The sequence below is a fragment of the Typopeltis vanoorti genome, chromosome 17 (assembly GCF_054136105.1).
Source record: "Typopeltis vanoorti isolate ZY-2024b chromosome 17, IOZ_Tvanoo_1.0, whole genome shotgun sequence".
Taxonomy (NCBI): domain Eukaryota; kingdom Metazoa; phylum Arthropoda; class Arachnida; order Uropygi; family Thelyphonidae; genus Typopeltis; species Typopeltis vanoorti.
The window spans coordinates 81,981,261-81,999,936 of NC_143565.1; the positions used below are offsets into that span (position 1 = coordinate 81,981,261).

An 18,676-nucleotide genomic window follows, 5' to 3' on the forward strand; every position below is an offset into this window, starting at 1 on the left:
CTGATGATGGTAAATTAAATATAGAAATAGACAACAGAATCAGCAAAGCTGGCATGGTGGGAAGTCAATTGAATAAATTTATATGGAATAAGAGAGAAATTAGTTGGAACACTAAATTAGCTGTATACAAGACAGTGTTCAAACCAGTTTTAACTTATGGATTTGAGAGCTGGGTCAGAAGTAAAACAATTGACCAAAGACTAGAGATCGCAGATATGAGAAAGATTATAGGCAAGAACAGATAGCATCAATGGCAATATCATATTAAAAACAAGGATATTAGGAAAGAACTTGACATTGTCAGCATCCAGGAATGCGTTAGCAGAGCTAATCTCAGGTGGTATGGTAACTTAAATAGAATGGGCGAGGAAAGATTAGCAAAAGAAGTGTTCTCTGCCAGGTTGGCAGCAAAACGACCCAGAAGAAGACCAAGATATAGGTGGATTGATATGGTACAAAGTGCCTTAGATGATAGAAATATAAGATCTGATAATGTTGGAGTCTTGACAAGTAACAGATTGATTTGGAGGAAAATTGTAGATAGTAAGTTAGTAATGATGTAATTTTTTTCATGTAATACTATCATATCCTGTACACCCCTTGAGGGTACATGGCAGGAATTTGATGATGATGATGGTTTCAATATTTTTTGGATTTTTTTGAGGGGGAGTAGCCATTGGCTGAGAAAGTGTTGAGAATGTGGTTTAGTTCTGTGGTTAAGGCATTGTCATTTGAACAGATAAGTTTAGCCCTGTTGTGTAGTGTCTTAATGACTATTGTTGTGAGGGGGGGGGGGGGATTGTTAGTGAATGTATCTGCCTGTATGGGCGGGTTTCCCTAAACTGAGAAACCCAAGTTTCCATCAGGCTGGCAGGTGACTAGTGTGTCTAATAAAGGAAGGCAGTTGTTTTTTTTCCTCTTCCACAGTGAACTTGATTCTGGGGTGTTGGTTGTTTAAGTGTGTTAGGAAGGAGAGGAGTGCATCAGAGCCATGTGGCCAAATAGAGAACATATCATCAACATAGCGAAGCCATATGGTTGGTTTTTGTGGGGAAGAGTCTCTCTGATAAGAATGAGACTGGCCCAGATTTCCGATAAGGAGAGGCAGTTATTCTGATTTAGATTAGGATGATGAAGTAACATCAATGGAGTGTGTATGTCCTAGACCAGAGGATTTGGTGATCAGTGGCAATGCCACATTGTGCTTGGTTAGATTTCTTATTAATAATGTAGAATTGATGTTCTTATAATTTTTTTTTCAGTTTGTCTGAAATATGAAGAGTGATAGTAATTGAGTTTCAATTAGTTTTGTACTAACTTTGCGTGTGTGTGTTACAATTTATATTCAGATGCTTATGTGACAGATGAAACATTTGAAGAATTATACAACTGTTTTAATCCTTTCCCAGTGATGTTTTACTTCATTAAACCTCTAACATTAGTTCCACCCATCACTTAAGCCTTAAACATGCAACATATGTTAAATATTCTATGTAGATCTAGAACATCCATTTCAAAGTACAGCAGTAAAGGGGATTCTGCAGTAGGATGCTTTCGGGTGGATCAGCTAACGAATAATTCTGCTGCTACCTACTATAAGGAGTTCAGTGCAGTATATAGCTTCAGGGCACTGAGGCCATGTTTTAACAAGAAGACTGTGTGATCACTATATGGCTGACATCCAAGATTCTATATATGTTCCTACTTTAACTTTTCTCTAACACTGATATGCAAAAAACCAAATAAGTATCATTTCCACATCCACTTCAACATAAATGATGTACATCTGACCAATCCTATTTTTGGCAACCTCAAATAGTAGTTGCAATAACTAACAATGTATGCTCAAAGTGTTCAAAATACACTGTAATTCCTTCTGCCAGAAGAGTGGCACTGGTGCATTTGATACTCCAACCAAGAGAATGTGAAATCTATAATCCTTCTATATTGGGCCTTTTCTGTCTTAAGGTTTCCATGTTCTAACATTCATCTGCTACCTGTGCCATTTTCCCAAGCTCTGAAAATTCCAGACAGTGAAGTCTGGTGACTAATGTCTAACAACTACTCCAACTGGCCTCCTTCATCCAATTCCACCAACAAAAGCTGGAGAAATGCTAGGTTATTTGCTGTAAGCAACCATCTAATGCAGTGTTTCCAAAACTTTCCGTACCCGCATATCTGTTTTAAAATGTTAATAATACTGGCACCCCCCCCCTGAAACAAAGGCAATTTGGGAGAAGTCATAATTAAATTTCATTCAAACACAAATAATTAAAAATGTGTTTAGTTGTTGATGTTTGCTTTATAATAGATTACCAACATGTGAAACTTTTTTTAAATTGCATTTTTAGTTATGCAAATCCAATATATATACAGGAGAATAAAAAATTATGAAATTTAAATTTTCAATAATAAAAAAAAAGTTTAATGAGATGAATTAAACTGTTTTCGTTGGGAAGAAATCAGTTTGGCAAAATCCATTTTTATATTTTTTATTTTTAGTCATAGATGGAGTTCCATGTAAAGAAGACTGTTTATTTTATTTCTTGCTCTCTTCCTTTTCTTTCATTTTGAGGTCGGAAAGTGCAGAAAACCCAACTTTGAAAGAAATGAACTAAAGAAGTGCAGAGGATACTTCATAGCTCCTTTATTAAACAGCTTGGCTTTCTTTGTATTCCAAATATAGGAGAAACATTATCTTCAGAATTTAAAAGCATTTACTTCAGACCTTTTTCTTCTGATAAAACTGGATATTCATTATTAATGTGCAGCCAAAATGACATTTGTTCTAATAGCTGTTCTTTGTCTGACTGTGAAAGGTTCTTGTTTCAACACTGATATTAAATGGTTTTCTTATGCACCCAAAATGGTTATCCAATTTAGGGATATATTCTTAAGATTTTTCTGCAAATTTTCCAAATGCTGCCTCATAAGTTTCAAGCACATTGTTATCAATTTCATTAGTTAAATTTGTTACTCTCGTGGTGAGATGAACAAGAGTAATTCACCAGTACTAAGTTGTTTTAGCCCAACTGCAATTTTGCAATCATTCCATTCACTTTGTCCTGCACGCAAAATAAAGAAATTTGTTTACTTTGCAAGACAGACAGATTCAATAAATGTGTGTGTGTGTGTGTGTGTGTGTGTGTGTGTGTGTGTGTGTGTGTGTGTGTGTGTGTGTGTGTGTGTGTGTGTTTGTATAAATATATCCAAAAATATAAAAATTAAAAAAGTAATTAAAATAAAGAAAAGTGCCTTGTACCCATTAATGACCTTTCATGTACTCCTAGATGTACATGAAAGGTCATGTTCCAATTTCCACACTTTGGAAAAGTGATCTAATGCGAATTATCTATCTACCACTAGAATACTAGAAAACCTTTGCCACTTCTTTGATCTTTTCTTAACCAGCATTCCTTCCAAAAATATTAGGCAAGTCACATTATTACTCATTAATTTGAGACCTAACCAAGTGAAGTTTCCTCTCCTATGGAATATTCTTCAATGAGCCACTCCTAACTACATATCTTTGGTCATTGCAAGGGCACCAAATGGTATAACCACCAGAAATTCTATCCATAGCTGGATTAGTTTCCTATGTCTCTTGATCCAAACAGTTGCTCTGATCAGGTTACAGAAATTATTTTTGCTGAAGTAAGGACCTACATTTTCCACCCTAATATCCTATATTTGGACTATCTGTTGTAAAAAAATAAAAAATAAAAATAATAATTAACATAGTGCAAGTGGCCTGGAACAAAATACAGGCAGTCCCCCACTTAGTTAAGAAAGACATTCCACAAACATTTTTAATAGCATGATAAACTTGATTAAATTGAATTTTATCCCTTTACCAGTATGTAATTATTAAGGCAAAAGTAATATAAATAAAGATACTAAGAAATTATATACTTGGTTTAATCCTTTATCCAAGTGTAAGCAAACGAGTTTGCATCTGAACTATTTTCAGGACTGGGTTAACTCATATAAAGAAGCCAATGACTTCATATCACTTGCCTTGGTATCCCATAACGCAAAGCACATCTTCTTATGGACATGTATGGTACTATACATTATGGGAAGGGTCACTGCCCAGGCTGGTTTTGACCTTTATTGAGGTCTCATCAGTGGGAGCCAAACTCAGAGATACTAATGTTGAAGTAATGCCAAAGTCATTTTCATATATGAGTAGCCAAAAGGTGTCAGACCTTATTATTAAAATACTCTAGATTACAGATTGTTGTTAAAAGTTTTTCCACTTGGTTATACAGTCATCCCTCGACTTGCATCCAGGTTCCATTCCATCCGGCAGGACGCAAGTCAATACATTAAAACAACACAGTTATAGGGATTAGGAACTTAACTGTAATAAGCATACAGCACTGTCATTTTAATTTTCAAACCTTATAAAACTGTACTGTGTGTTACTGCCACTATAAAACAGGAGAATAATCACTCAAATCTTCCTCCACAATCACATCTTCATTACCTTTCCTGTGTGAATGATTAGGCTGTGGCTCTTCTGGTGTAACCATTGTTTTTTTGATGAAAATGTCCAATGTGCTTTGTTTATTCCTCTTCTTATTTTCATCATAAATTTGTTTTGTTTCTATTATTAAGTAGTGTTCAACATTGGGGTCCATGTCTTCAGCCATTTTGAGGACATTGCTAACCGCAAAGAACATTTCTGCAAGGCCCTTTACTGTAAATTGTTCAACTACCTCTTCCCGTTTCTCGTTTTTCCTCTTCTGCAACAGTTGTTCCTTCGATCAATTCTTCGTTGGTCAGCTCTTCAGGGGAACTTTCTATGAGTTGAATTATGTCATCATCATTCACTTTGAGATTCAGATTGTTTACTAGGCTCAATATTACAAACTTCCAAAATCATGCACAAACCTTTTTAATGTCTTTTTTTCCATATGCCACTCATAGATTGAGGTCACTACGTCCCAAGCCACAGCAATATTTTTAATAGCATGATAAATATTGAATGTTTTCCAGAATTACATGAGAGTCTGGTCATTTCCTTCAGTAGAAGAAATGGCTTGTGAAAAAGTTTTCTGTAGATAATAAGCCTTAAACATTGCAAGAACTCCCTGATCCAATGGTTGGATCAATGAAGTAGTGTTTGGAGGGAGAAACATGACCTTGAACTTGGTGAGGATCACCACTATAAGACGGATGACCTGGAGAATTATCTAGAATTAATAAAATTTTAAATTCTACATTTTCTTTCACACAATAACTTTTTATTTCACTCGCATAACAGTTGATTAAGGCATCCTCAAACAATTTTTGAGTCATCCACGACTTCTTATTGCTCTGATAACGTACTGGGAGTATGCTTCCAAATGTTTTTGAAGATCCGTGGATTCTCATTATCACAAATGGTTTCAGTTTATATCCAGCCACATTACCTGTAACAGAATCATAATACAGGCATTAAGAGCTTTGAAACTGGGTATAGATGTTAGTTTTTTGTGGATCAATGTCTGCCCGGGCATTTTTTTCCAAAACAAGCAAGTCTCATCCATATTAAATATTTGCTGTGGCAAATAATTTTCCTCCATAATAATTTTATCCAATTTTTCCACAAACTCCTTGGCAGCCTTCTCAGCACTTGCAGATTCCCATACATTTTCACATTATGCAGTGCAAAATGCTGATTGAATCTGATGATCCAACCGGAAGAAGTGTTGAATTCATAGTCATAATTGGGTTCTCCTTCAACATGTTGAAGACACAGTACCTCAGTGGTTATGGTCACAGTGCTAAGGGGTATACGCTTTTGGTTCAGGTCCTCTATCTATGATGCAAGTAGCTTTTCCATATCATTGATAGGACCTTGTCGTTGCTTCGTCACTATCATCGATTTAATGGAAGCAGATCCTTTCACAGCCTCTACAATTTTATCCTTATTTTTCAAAATGGTTGTCACTGTAGAACGAGACCATCCGAAGTCATGTGCGATCACATTGAGGGGCTTACCAGCTGCTTGTTGCTTTATAACTTGCAACTTCGTTTCAAGATCAATTGCTCACCTCTTTTTCTGTGATTCTTCACTAGGCTTTTTGATTGTGCACGTAAGGCCATGTTTCACAAATAATTGTGAAATATTTAACGATAAATACACAAATAACCCATTTCTCAAACACAAATCAACAGAGGAACTGTTGAAGACATGTGCCGACTGCCGAGGGAGATTGCCACTGTTGATGCTTTGCCTTACGCTTGCTTAGTCGTGTTCAAAAGTATAGCTGAAAATGTTATTCATTCCCTTATGGGATCACGGACATATCTTCGAGAGGATGTAAGTGGAGGGATGACTGTACTATAAATTAAAGATACCAAGAAATTAATACTTGGTTTAATCCTTGATCCAAGCGTAAGCATATAAATTTGCACTTTTATGCAAACCAAGTATATAATTTCTCAGTATCTTTAATTTATAGCAGGGCTGTCCAAAGCACTGCCAGTGGGCAAGATGCAACCCGCGGTGCGATTTTGCACCACCTACCTGTGGGTTTTGATTTTCACAAGCGAAAAAATAAAATAACAATTTGAATCTAATGTGTATTAGATATTTTAATTCTATCACTAATCAATAATTTCGATGTTATTAATCTTATTTGGTGTTTTTACATCACTCTTTACATACATACATAACATATTATGGATACATTACATATATCCATGCATTTTTCAAATATTAGATGTGTCAAAGAAGAGTTCTTACACTGTTTTGTTTCAACACGCATGCTCCAGGCACTCATGTTGAACGTAAGAGCATGATTAGTGTTGTTCATTGGTTCAGCTGTCGAGGTTGTGTCACTGCTGCTCACCAAATTACTAGATGCACATTGTGATGTGGCCCTCGGATAAATATTTTTCTTTAATGCAGCTCTCGGATTACCTAAGGTTGGACAGCCATGATTTATAATATGACCAAATGGAAAAACTTCCAGCAAAGTAATACTATAAATAGTACGAGAAAAAAAAATTATATGCTTAATATGGCCAATCGACCTTTCTTATGAATGGCAAAATTAAGCAATTTTTTTTTTCCTTCTACTATTTATAGTCTACTACTTTGCCTTAATAATTATATATGAAATCCAATTTCTGTAACTTTTAAAGCATGTTAATGCACTACTGAAAAGTGGCTTATTTCCCCCTCCTTCATAAATCTCCCAATAACAGACTGCTTACACTTGGACTAAGGATTAAACCAAGTATATAATTTCTTAGTATCTTTAATTTATAGTATAACCAAGTGAAAAAACTTCCAACAACTTTCTCTAATCCAGAGTATATTAATAATAAGTTATGACACCTTTTGGCTACTCATATGTGAAATATGACTTCTGCATTACCTTCGTATCACCTTTGGGTCCGGCTCCCACTGATGAGATCTCAGAAAGGACTATCACTTGAATTTGCATTGATGAAGAAGACATGTCCACCACACAAGACATCCTTGACTTCTTTCAAAAACACTACAAAAGTCTATTTGAAGACTAGTACTGTTGAAAATTATAACTCTTGGAACATTAATAAATTTCCTGTTCATATCCAAGATGGGCTTGACAGACCCATTACAGCATCTGAAGTTACCATAGCCTATAAAGAATGCCAGACAAAAAAATCACCAGGATCTGATGGTCTAGGGATAGAACTTTATAGTGAAGCCTAGGATTTTATTCTTCCCATTCTAGTTACACTATTTAATTCCTTTCTCTCATCAGGACACATACCAAGTGAATTTGTAGCAAGCCAAGCTGTCCTAATTTCTAAACCTAATAGAGATCACACCTTAATCAGCAGCTGGGGACCTATTTCTCTATCTAATACTGACTACAAGATATTTTTTCGCATTATCAATAACAGGCTCAAAGTGGGAATGAGATACATAATTAAAAGCACACAAGTGTATGGAGCACAAGGTCAAGCAGTCGATGGCAGTGCTATCAGTAGGCCTTACTCAAGGCTTTGATAATGTCCGGCATCCCTTTCTATTCCACATCCTCCAGCAAATTGGTGTAGGTAAAAAACTGCTATCCGTTATCAAAGGAGCCTATGCTAATTCAACCACCTGCCTCCTAGTTAATGGGTTCCTGTCAGACTCAGTAAAACTTTGAAAAGGAGTCAAACAAGGTTGCCCACTCAGTCCACTGCTCTTTGCATTGGGTTTTGAACCTTTCTTACAGGAAGTCACACATGCTGTGCGAGGAATAATAGTTCCTTCAACTATAAAGGAAAATAAGGTATTAGCATATGCCGATTATGTAGTAGGAACTTTGAAGGATAATGATTCCATATATATATTTTTGGGGGTGCTTAAGGGTCAAAGCTGTATAACTGAGAGGAGACCTCCACATAGCCTTTAAAGGAATGCGGAGAACCGACCAGGGCTTCTGACCTAATGTCCAATCCTCACCTTCTCGTGGTGCACCCTGTTGGGTATCTACTTTGATACTGAACGAACGAGGATGGGCTGGCAATTTGGGATTTAGCCGACCAAATTGTATTCTTATTGGTTAAACCAAAATAAAAAATGATGGTACAACATGACAAAATTTCATGCCGGCTGGGGCGTCGCCCGGTTAAACAAGGCCCCCGTTGTTATCGCCAGGGAACCAGGGCGAACAGCGAAAAGTCAGCTACTGGAACAAATCTGAAAACAAACCCCCAACTCGACATCACCAGAGTTAAAGATGGGTACTATCAATGTAAGAAGCCTGAATGGCAAAGAAATGGAGCTAGCTGAGGAATTAGATAAGTACCAGATCGACATAATAGGGGTGACTGAAACAAAAAAGACCAAAACTGGTGAGATCTTTCTGAGCAATAAATACAAAATGTTATATTCAGGCAATGACAATCAAGGAAAAGAAGGAGTAGCCATAGTATTCAACACAAAATACGAGGCTAATCTTCTTGAATGGCAGTCAGTCTCAAGTAGAGTAATGTGGGCAAATATGAGAATGGGGAACTGGACAATGAGACTTATTTGTGCCTATGGTCCCACAGGTTCTACTAAGGTAGAAATGGAGGAATTTTTTGAGGCTTTAGAAAAAGCAACTGACACAATGAAAAAGGAAAAGTTGGTCCTTGTTGGGGATCTAAATAGTAGAGTAGGAAATGATTGTGAGACATACAAAAATATTTTGGGAAAATTTGGAGAAAAGAGCAAAGCTAATAATAATAGCAAATATCTGTTGGATTTCTGCTCAGGACATGGACTGGTTATCACTAACACCATGTTCCAACATAAAAAAGTGCACAAATTCACATGGAGAGAAGAGGCTAGGAATAAGAAGTCTCATTGACTATGTTATTGTTGATAGTGATCTTTTCTCCCTGGTGCAGGACACCAGAGTGTACAGAGGATTTGAAATTGGAAGTGATCACTATTTAGTCTTGAGCAGGATAAAATTGAATTTCATATTGAAAAGAATAACATGTAAGAAAGTTTTAAAGCGAATAAAAGTTGAGCAGCTCTCAGATGTGAACTGTAGACTAAAATACAGAAATATTATTGAAAAGAAAATGAAAGAGTTTGAGAACACGAATCAAACCTTGGAGATTCAGTGGCAAACTCTGAAGGAAACATTGATTGATTCTGCAAGAGAGGCATGTGGTGAGGTTGTGTGCAAGGATAAAAAAATCAGAACTCCCTGGTGGACACAGGAAGTTAAAGAGGCAGTGAAGGAAAAGAAGAAAGCATATCAAAAGTTCCTGGCAAATAAGTCAGCTTGTACTCTTACAGAATACAGAGACAAATGTAAGAAAGCTAAACAGTGTGTAAAACTAGCTAAACAAAAGTCATGGGAGGACTTTGGCAAGAATATAGAAAATAAATATCAAGAAGGTGGCAAAATATTCTGGAGGTTGTTGAAGAAGCTTAGGAATGGAGGAAAGAGTGCTGTAAAAGGAATTAGAGATGATAAAGGTGAAATGAAAACAGGAGAAAAAGATATCCTTGAAGTATGGAGTAATTACTTAGAAAAACTGCTAAATGAAACAAGCAGTGATGACAGCACAGTGATAAAAAACACTGACCAGGCATGCAGTCAGGAATACATATCCATACTTGAAGTAGAAACAGCCATCAAAGGCTTGAAATGTGGAAAGGCAGCAGGAGTAGATGATATTCGACCAGAAATGCTGAAGTATGGTGGTATAAGAGTCTTACAGTGGCTGCACTGCATAGTTCAGAAAGCCTGGACAGAGGGACGAATTCCCGATGATTGGAGTAGAGCTCTAGTACCCATATATAAAAAGGGAAATAAAACTGAATGTGAGAATTACAGAGGAATTTCCCTACTGAGTGTTCCTGGCAAGATCTATGCAAGTATACTTGAGAAACGGTTGAGAAGAATTGTGGAAGAAAAGCTTGGTGAAGAACAAGCTGGATTCAGGCCAAATAGAGGCTGTCAGGATCAGATCTTCACTTTACGACAAATAGTCGAGAAAGCATGGGAATATAACAAAGATCTGTATTTAAGTTTTGTCGATTTGGAAAAGGCATATGACAAGGTGCCGAGAGAGAAGCTATTCAATACGCTGCAGTTATATGGTGTCAATGGGGCATTATATCAAGCAATACTTAGTCTTTATTTGAGTTGTGAGTCAGCAGTTAGAATTGAAGGAAGTACAGGAAGATGGTTTAATGTTAAATCTGGTGTGAGACAAGGATGTACATTATCCCCTCTGTTATTCATTATCTATATGGATCACATTATGAAGGAATGTGGTATTAAACCTGATATCAAAATTGGAGATGTTAATGTCAGCTCTTTGCTTTATGCGGATGATGTTATACTTCTAAATAAATCCGCTACAAGTCTGCAAGATTCTCTAACTAAATTGAATAGCTGTTGTAATAGATATGGTATGAAGGTCAGCAATAAAAAGACAAAGACAATGAAAATAGGCAGAATCATCGAAAATGTCAACTGTGTTGTGAATGGAGAACCTGTGGAACAAGTAAAACATTTCAGCTACTTAGGCACAATTTTTACTGAAGATGGTAAACCAAATATAGAAATAGACAACAGAATCAGCAAAGCTGGTGTCGTGGGAAGTCAATTGAATAAATTCATATGGAATAAGAAAGAAATTAGTCGGAACACTAAATTATCTGTATACAAGACTGTGTTCAAACCAATTTTAACTTATGGATCTGAGAGCTGGGTCAGAAGTAAAACACTTGACCAAAGACTAGAGACCGCAGATATGAGAGTCCTGAGAAAGATTAGAGGCATGAACAGATGTCATCAATGGCAATATCATATTAAAAATGAGGATATTAGGAAAGAACTTGACATTGTCAGCATCCAGGAATGCGTTAGCAGAGCTAATCTCAGATGGTATGGTCACTTAAATAGAATGGGAGAGGAAAGATTAGCAAAACAAGTGTTCTCTGCCAGGTTGGCAGGAAAACGACCCAGAGGAAGACCAAGATATAGGTGGATTGATACGGTACAAAGTGCCTTAGACGATAGAAATATAAGATCTGATAATGTTGGAGTCTTGACAAGTAACAGACTGATTTGGAGGAAAATTGTAGATAGGAAGTTAGTAATGATGTAATTTTTTCATGTAGTACTGTCATATCCTGTACACCCCTTGAGGGTACATGGCAGGAATTTGATGATGATGATGATGATATATATTTTTTGGTATTTTGGAAAAATTTAGCAAAAGCAGTGAATTAATTATTAATGCAGACAAGACAAAATTAAAAGTTTATGGAAAGTGGCATCTTGGAGGCATTCCTTTTGGACTAACCCATAAGAGAGAACTCCTCATTATACTTAGAATTTCCTTTTCCACTTACCCAATATTATCAGTCCAAAAACTTATATACAAGAACTTTGAAATGTTAGAAGACTGGAAAATAGGGACACATTCTTTTCTTCTACTTACAGAAATGTATAATGCTCAAAACCATAATCTTTCCTGCTCAGTTGTACATAATAAATATTACAGACATCACAGAAGCTGAAGAAAAGCAATTATATAATAAACCTCTACAATTTTTTTGGTCCAGTCAATACGAAGAAGTTAAAAAGGAATTTCTTCAAGTATCAAAGAAGCATGGAGGATGTGGACTTCCAGTCTTAAAATTCTGCTATTTAAGCAATACAGCTTCTAAAATCCATAAATATTGCAGACTGATCACATATGTGCAGATCATCTCCAGTACTATTTGGATTTTGATCTTCCCCTGTTTGGAGTTGATGATGATACAGGTCCAAAAGCTGAGATTGTTCCTGAATACTACAACACTGTACTTTACTTTAAGACTGCTAAAACACTCTGGAAATGACATTCTTTCCATTAAAAAAAGTAAAATTTGGTATAAAGAAATCTTTAATCTCTTTCACCGTGAAGTTCCAAGGGTACCCTAACAGGAGGGATCTTGCTTGGAGAATTGCATATGGAAATTCACTTTCCAGGCAATACTATCAAATGAAGGTACTTTAACATCGGAGATCCAATCGGTGACATTTGTTACCGATTGGAAATAGTAGAACATGCATTCTATGGCTGCCCTCTTGTCCTGCATATTTGGAACAGATTATGTAATGTGTTGGACATTCTATTACTTACAACAGAACAGGTTATTTTTTTTTTTACAATACCCACCACTGTCAGCAATGGAAGAGAATTTTGATTTTTATAATTAATGAATTAAAATACCATTTATGGAAAGTTAGAAAGAAACATGAAACATTTGAAAACCAGCAATATGACATCCAAATGCTTTATAATATTGTATTGTGGAAATTCTATTGTTCAGTCAAACAATTTTTGCATTTAAAAAGCATTCTAGGAGATATCAAATTTATCACAACATGGTGTAGACCACCCACATTATGCAATAATCATCAGGAGGAGATAAAATTCTGTCTATTCTTGCTATGAGAGGTTTTTTAAAATAGTTTCATCATCTTAATTGAATGTGGTCTTATAGTCAATTGCACAGATGACTGGAGAGCAATCCCAGGCAGAGAAGGCCAATTCAAGACAGTTAAACCCAGATGGGGCTAACCACCTGGGTTTCAGTCATCTTTGTGCTTTAGTTTCAATTGGCCTTTTGGTTGTTCATCTATATGAGATTGGTGAAATAGGAAAACTGATAGCCTTTGGTAATATATTGATCTATGATTTGGCTATCTAACTGCCTTTCTTTCTCCTAATACTATCAGGCTCTCTTGTACCCCTATACTAATACTCTAGGCCTAGGATGAGCAACCCTTTACTTTTTCACCTCAATAAAGGTCAAAACCAATCTGGGAAGTGACCCTTCCCATAACGCATAGCATTATACATGTCTGTAAGGATATGTACTTTGCATTATGGGATACTAAGGGAAGGGATATGAAGTCATTAGATTCTTTATATGAGTTGCACCAATCCTGAAAATAGTTCAGGTGCAAACTTGCATGCTTACACTTGAATAAAGGATTAAACCAAGTATATAATTTCTTGGTATCTTTAATTTATAGTATAACCAAGTTGAAAAACTTCCAAAGTAATATACTATAAATAGTACGAGAAAAAAAAAATTACATGCTTAATATGGCCATTCGACCTTCCTTATAAATGACAAAATTAAGCATTTAATTTTTTTTCCTACTATTTATAGTCTACTACTTTGCCTTAATAATTACATACTGAAATCCAATTTGTGTATGAATTCTGTAATTTTAAAGCATGTTAATGCACTACTGAACAGTGGCTTATTTCCACCTCTTCATAAATCTCTCAATAACAGACTAACAGGACATCTATTTCTCTTCAGACTTGTAGGAACTGTGAGGCATTAAGATTCACACAATGGGATGCAAGTAATATAGGTGGATTAAGTAAATTTTTTATAACTCACCATTTTTTTTAGCCCTTTCATGATAATTTGTGTAAGTCAAAATTTGCATAATGCCTGTACTCCAGATTTATTCTTAACCTACATTAAGGAATGGAACAAATGATAAGCATTTGATTTGTAAATGCGAAATGAGAGTTAAAGAGAGTTTCCTCTCGTACAAATAACAATCATGCCATATGGTCTCATAAAAAGGCCACTGTGTTCAACCTCTTGCCACCACCTGGATCAGAATCTTAAATAACCTAAATAACAAAATTTCTTCTGATCCCCGAGTTGCCTTAGCTTGCACTACTTAAAAGACAACAACGCTGCCAAAGCGTCCATTCTTGGAGGTGCAAAGGATTGTATTGTCGTAAGCTCTATGGTCAACTTACGAAACATCCATAATTTCTACAAACATTCAGCTTTGAAATAATGTTGGATCTAGAATCCACTTTACTTCTGTAATAATAAACTGAATAGGTCTACATTGCAATGAAAATTTATTCTCTCTCTCTACATTTACCAGCATACAGAATAAGAATCTGTATGCTGATAAATGCACAAAAAATGTACATAATTAGAATCAATTCTGTCTGCTTATGAGCCATAATTGGAATCCTGCAAAACAAAAAAGGTTTAGATCATAAATAACTTTAAATAAATTATAATACCTGAATTAACTCACATAAAATATTATTTATTAGTATAATTTTCACCTGAGTATCACAGGCATCTTCAGTACAAGGTTGAACAATAACTGACAATTCCAAAAGACACCACCTAAGTAGCTAATGCAAGGTAACTAAAAAAGGTCATTAAATTTCCTAACTTAAAAAAAAAAAAAGCTTACATAAAAATAAAAAATAAATAATTAACCCACACACATACATACAATTAAAAAAAGTTAGGAAAGTTTAGCCGATTTAAAAAGTACTATCTCCCACAAAGGGGATAGACAGACTATCAGATCTGTTTAAGTTAGGAGAGTGAAGTAAAGTTTCACATGTTTCTTTATAAAGCTGTTCCATGAAGAACTGGCTTTTGTGCCAATTCAGGGAACGGCAAAGGATAAGCTTCCACATCTCAATCATTCATGTGTCCACCAGATTCCCTGTTCCTATGGGTTATCTTATTTCAGACAAACAGGAAGATCTGCTTTTATTCGGCTAGAAGAACACAAGTCTTACATTCAATACCTTGAACTTGAATAGTATGGACTTGCAGAGCATGCCATCAACAGTAGACAGACTTTATTGGAACAAGACAAGAATCCTTCACAAAAGTCAGCTCTTCATGGAATGGCTTTATAAAGAAACATGTGAAACTTTACTTCACTCTCCTAACTTAAACAGATCTGACAGTTTATGTCTATCCCCTTTGTGGGAGATAGTACTTGTTAAATCAGCTAATCTTTCCTAATTTTTTAATTGCATATATATATATTAATTAATTATTTATTTAAGTTTTTTTTTTTAAGTTAGGAAATTTAATGACCTTTTTTTAGTATCTTGCATTAGATACTTAGGTGGTGCCTTTTGGAATTGTCAGTTGTTGTTCAACCTTGTACTGAAGATGGCTGCGATACTGAAAATTATACTAATAAATAATATTTTACGTGAGTTAATTCCGGTATTATAATTTATTTAAATATGCTTACTCACAGTATTTCCTTATTGAAACATACCATAAATAACATAACAGAAAGAATTCCTATACCTGTTGTCCACTTCCAGATCCATACTTCACTTCATGAGAATGAAGACGAACTTTGAAATGAGAGTTTAATAATTTGACTACTGATCCACAAGTAACATATGGATGAGCTGATGAAAGAAATGAAAACATTATCTTAAAACAAAATTTACAATGTGGTCCACTTATGTTTTAAAATCTTTTTATTATCCCAAACAGAAATGCAACATAGCATAAATACAGTAGCAAACAAATTAATCCCAACAAGCTTTCATCAAGTTTTGGGTTTTGGTTTGGTTTTTATTTCACTTCACAATAGTTTTCAGTTTCGGTTTATTATTTCTGGTTTTGGTTCACTATTTTGGTTAAGTACTGTGTGTTTTAACATTTAAAAAACCATGCCAAAACCAAGGATGAAAAGTTCAATAACAGAGAAAGGACCACGGCTATGGCATCCCCCGTAAGCGACGCGCAGTTCTGTCGCCCGAGGACTGTGAGAAGTGGGCTAAGGCTACTGAACCAAGGACGGGTTCGGCTAAAGAAGAGAGTCCAACAGAAAGAGAGTGTGTGTAAAGTAAGAATCGGGTCGCTGAATGTGGGTATGATGAATGAGAAAAGTAAGGAGATAGTGGACATGATGAGAAGAAGGAAGCTGAAGATCTTGTGCATGCAGGAGACAAGGTGGAAGGGCAATAAAGCAAAGGAGCTGGCGGAGGGATATAAACTGTTTTATAGTGGTGTGAATGAGAAGGGAAGAAACGGAGTTGGAATTATCATTGATAAGGAGCTGAAGGGTGGAGTCTGCGAGGGATGCCGGAAGAATGATCGGATTATGAGCGTTAAGCTTGAGATGGGAGGAAGTGTGGCTACTATAGTGTGTGGCTATGCCCCACAAGTAGGTTGTGATGAGGAGGAGAAAGAGACATTCTGGAGAGAACTTCACCAAGTAGTAATGGGAATCCCTGATGGTGAGAGAGTGATCGTCGGAGCAGATCTGAATGGGCATGTAGGAAGGCGACGAAGCAGTGAAGAAAGGGTACATGGGGGTTAGAGTAGTGGTGAAAGAAATGAAGAAGGTAAAAGAATCATAGAATATGCTGTGGCCTTCGATCTGGCTATAGCTAACACGTGGTTCAAGAAGAGAGTTGGGCATCTGATAATCTATAAGAGCGGGGATAGAATGAGTCAGACTGACTATATTATGTGCTGTAGGAAACATCTGAAGGAGGTGAAAAACTGTAAAGTTATTAATGGAGAACGTGTAGCGGCATATCACAGGTTGGTTGTGGTAGACTGTGATATAAAAGGGGAAAAGAAGAATAGACGGAAGTGGCAGATACATAGGAGAATAAAGTGGTGGAAATTGAAAGAGGAAGGCCCAAGGAATAAGTTTAAAGAAAAGGTATTGAAAGAAATGAAGTTATCAGAGGATGTGGAAGAATGGTGGGACGTTAATAGTCGGAATATTAGAAAAATTGGAGAAGAGGTGCTTGGTATAACATCAGGAAAGGGACTGCCTGAGGATAAGGAGGCATGGTGGTGGAATGAGGAGTGCAGTTGGATCCAAGGAAAAGAAAGAGGCAAAGTAAAAATGGGACATGACGGGAACTAGAGCCGACAAGGAGGCATATAGATTAGCAAAGAAAAATGCAAAGAGAGCTGCTGTGGCAAGGGCGAAAGCGAGGGCAGTTGATGAGGTTTATGAAGAACTTGAGAGAAACGGTGGTGAAGCTCAGTTGCTGAGAATAGCGAAAGCCAGAGATAAGGCCTCGAAAGACATAACATCAGTCAAGCAGATAAAGGATGCCTCAGGAATAGTATTACAAGAGGAGGACAAAATCAGAGGAAGATGGAAAGAATATTTCCATAAACTACTAAATGAGGAGAATCCGAGAGAGAGAGGTGCGAGGATGGAGAGGCAAATGAGAGACCGGTGCAAGATATAAGTAGAGAGGAGGTGGATTGGGTACTAAGAAAAATGAAGAATGGAAAGGCTGTGGGGCAGACCAGATACCTGGGGAAGTGTGGAAAAGTTTGGGCAGTGAGGGCGTGGATATGTTATGGGATCTGATGAGGAAAATAGCCCAACAGGAAAAGATACCAGAGGAACGGAGGAAAAGTATTCTCGTCCCAATCTACAAAGGAAGAGGAGATGTTCAAGACTGTGGCAACTATAGAGGGATCAAGCTGATGTAACAAACATTGAAGATATTGGAAAGAGTAATTGAAGTAAGGATATGCAGGAAACGAAAATTGGTGAGGAGCAGTTTGGATTTATGCCAGGAAGAGGGACAACGGATGCGATATATGCGCTAAGGCGATTGATGGAGAAATATAGAGGGATGGAAGTCTATCTGCACATGGCGTTTATAGACCTGGAAAAGGCATACAACAGAGTGGCCAGACAGGAGGTATAGAGGTGTATGAGGAAGGCGGGGATGTCGGAGAAGTACGTGAGGTTGGTGAAGGAGATGTATGAGGAAACAGAAACTCAGGTCAGGTTTAGTGTCGGCATGACAGAAGGGTTCCCCCATTGTCGTAGGGCTACATCAAGGGTCAGCTCTGAGCCCCTACCTCTTTGACCTGGTCATGGATGTACTAGTGGAGGATGTCAAGAAGGAGGCACCATGGAGCATGCTGTTTGCCGACGACATTGTTCTATGCGAATCATCCGGAGAGAAGCTTGAAAATACACTGGAAGAGTGGAGAAAGGCATTGGAGGAGAGAGGCATAAGAATTAATCGGTGAAGACTGAATATATGTCAACGGGGAGTGACGAGGATATGGTCATACGACTCCAGGTTGAAAGGCTAATTTCAGGGAAGAAATTCAAGTATTTTGGGTAGGTTGTCGAGAGGAATGGTGACTTGGATGAGGAAATACAGCACCAAATAACATGCGGTTGGATGAATTGGAGGAAGATGAGTGGGGTCCGGTGCGACATGAGAGTGAGTTGTAAGAGGAAAGGAAAGCTGTATAAGATGGTGGTGAGGCTGGCGATGCTCCATGGTGCGGAGACGTGGCCTATAACCAAGGCACAGGAAAGGAAGATGGAGGTAGCGGAGATGCGGATGTTGACATGGATGAGTGGTGTGACAAAGGACA

General features: G+C 36.9%; 1 protein-coding gene across 1 annotated transcript in view; it reads right to left on the bottom strand.

Moving 5' to 3' along the window:
- Positions 1 to 18,676, bottom strand: part of LOC150097561 (stromal cell-derived factor 2) — a 112,843-nt gene that overhangs the window by 62,585 nt on the left and 31,582 nt on the right. Inside the window, exon 2 of the mRNA XM_090407327.1 lies at positions 15,596 to 15,702. Within this exon, the coding sequence (XP_090263453.1) occupies positions 15,596 to 15,702 (107 nt within the window). The remainder of the gene's footprint in view (positions 1 to 15,595; positions 15,703 to 18,676) is intronic.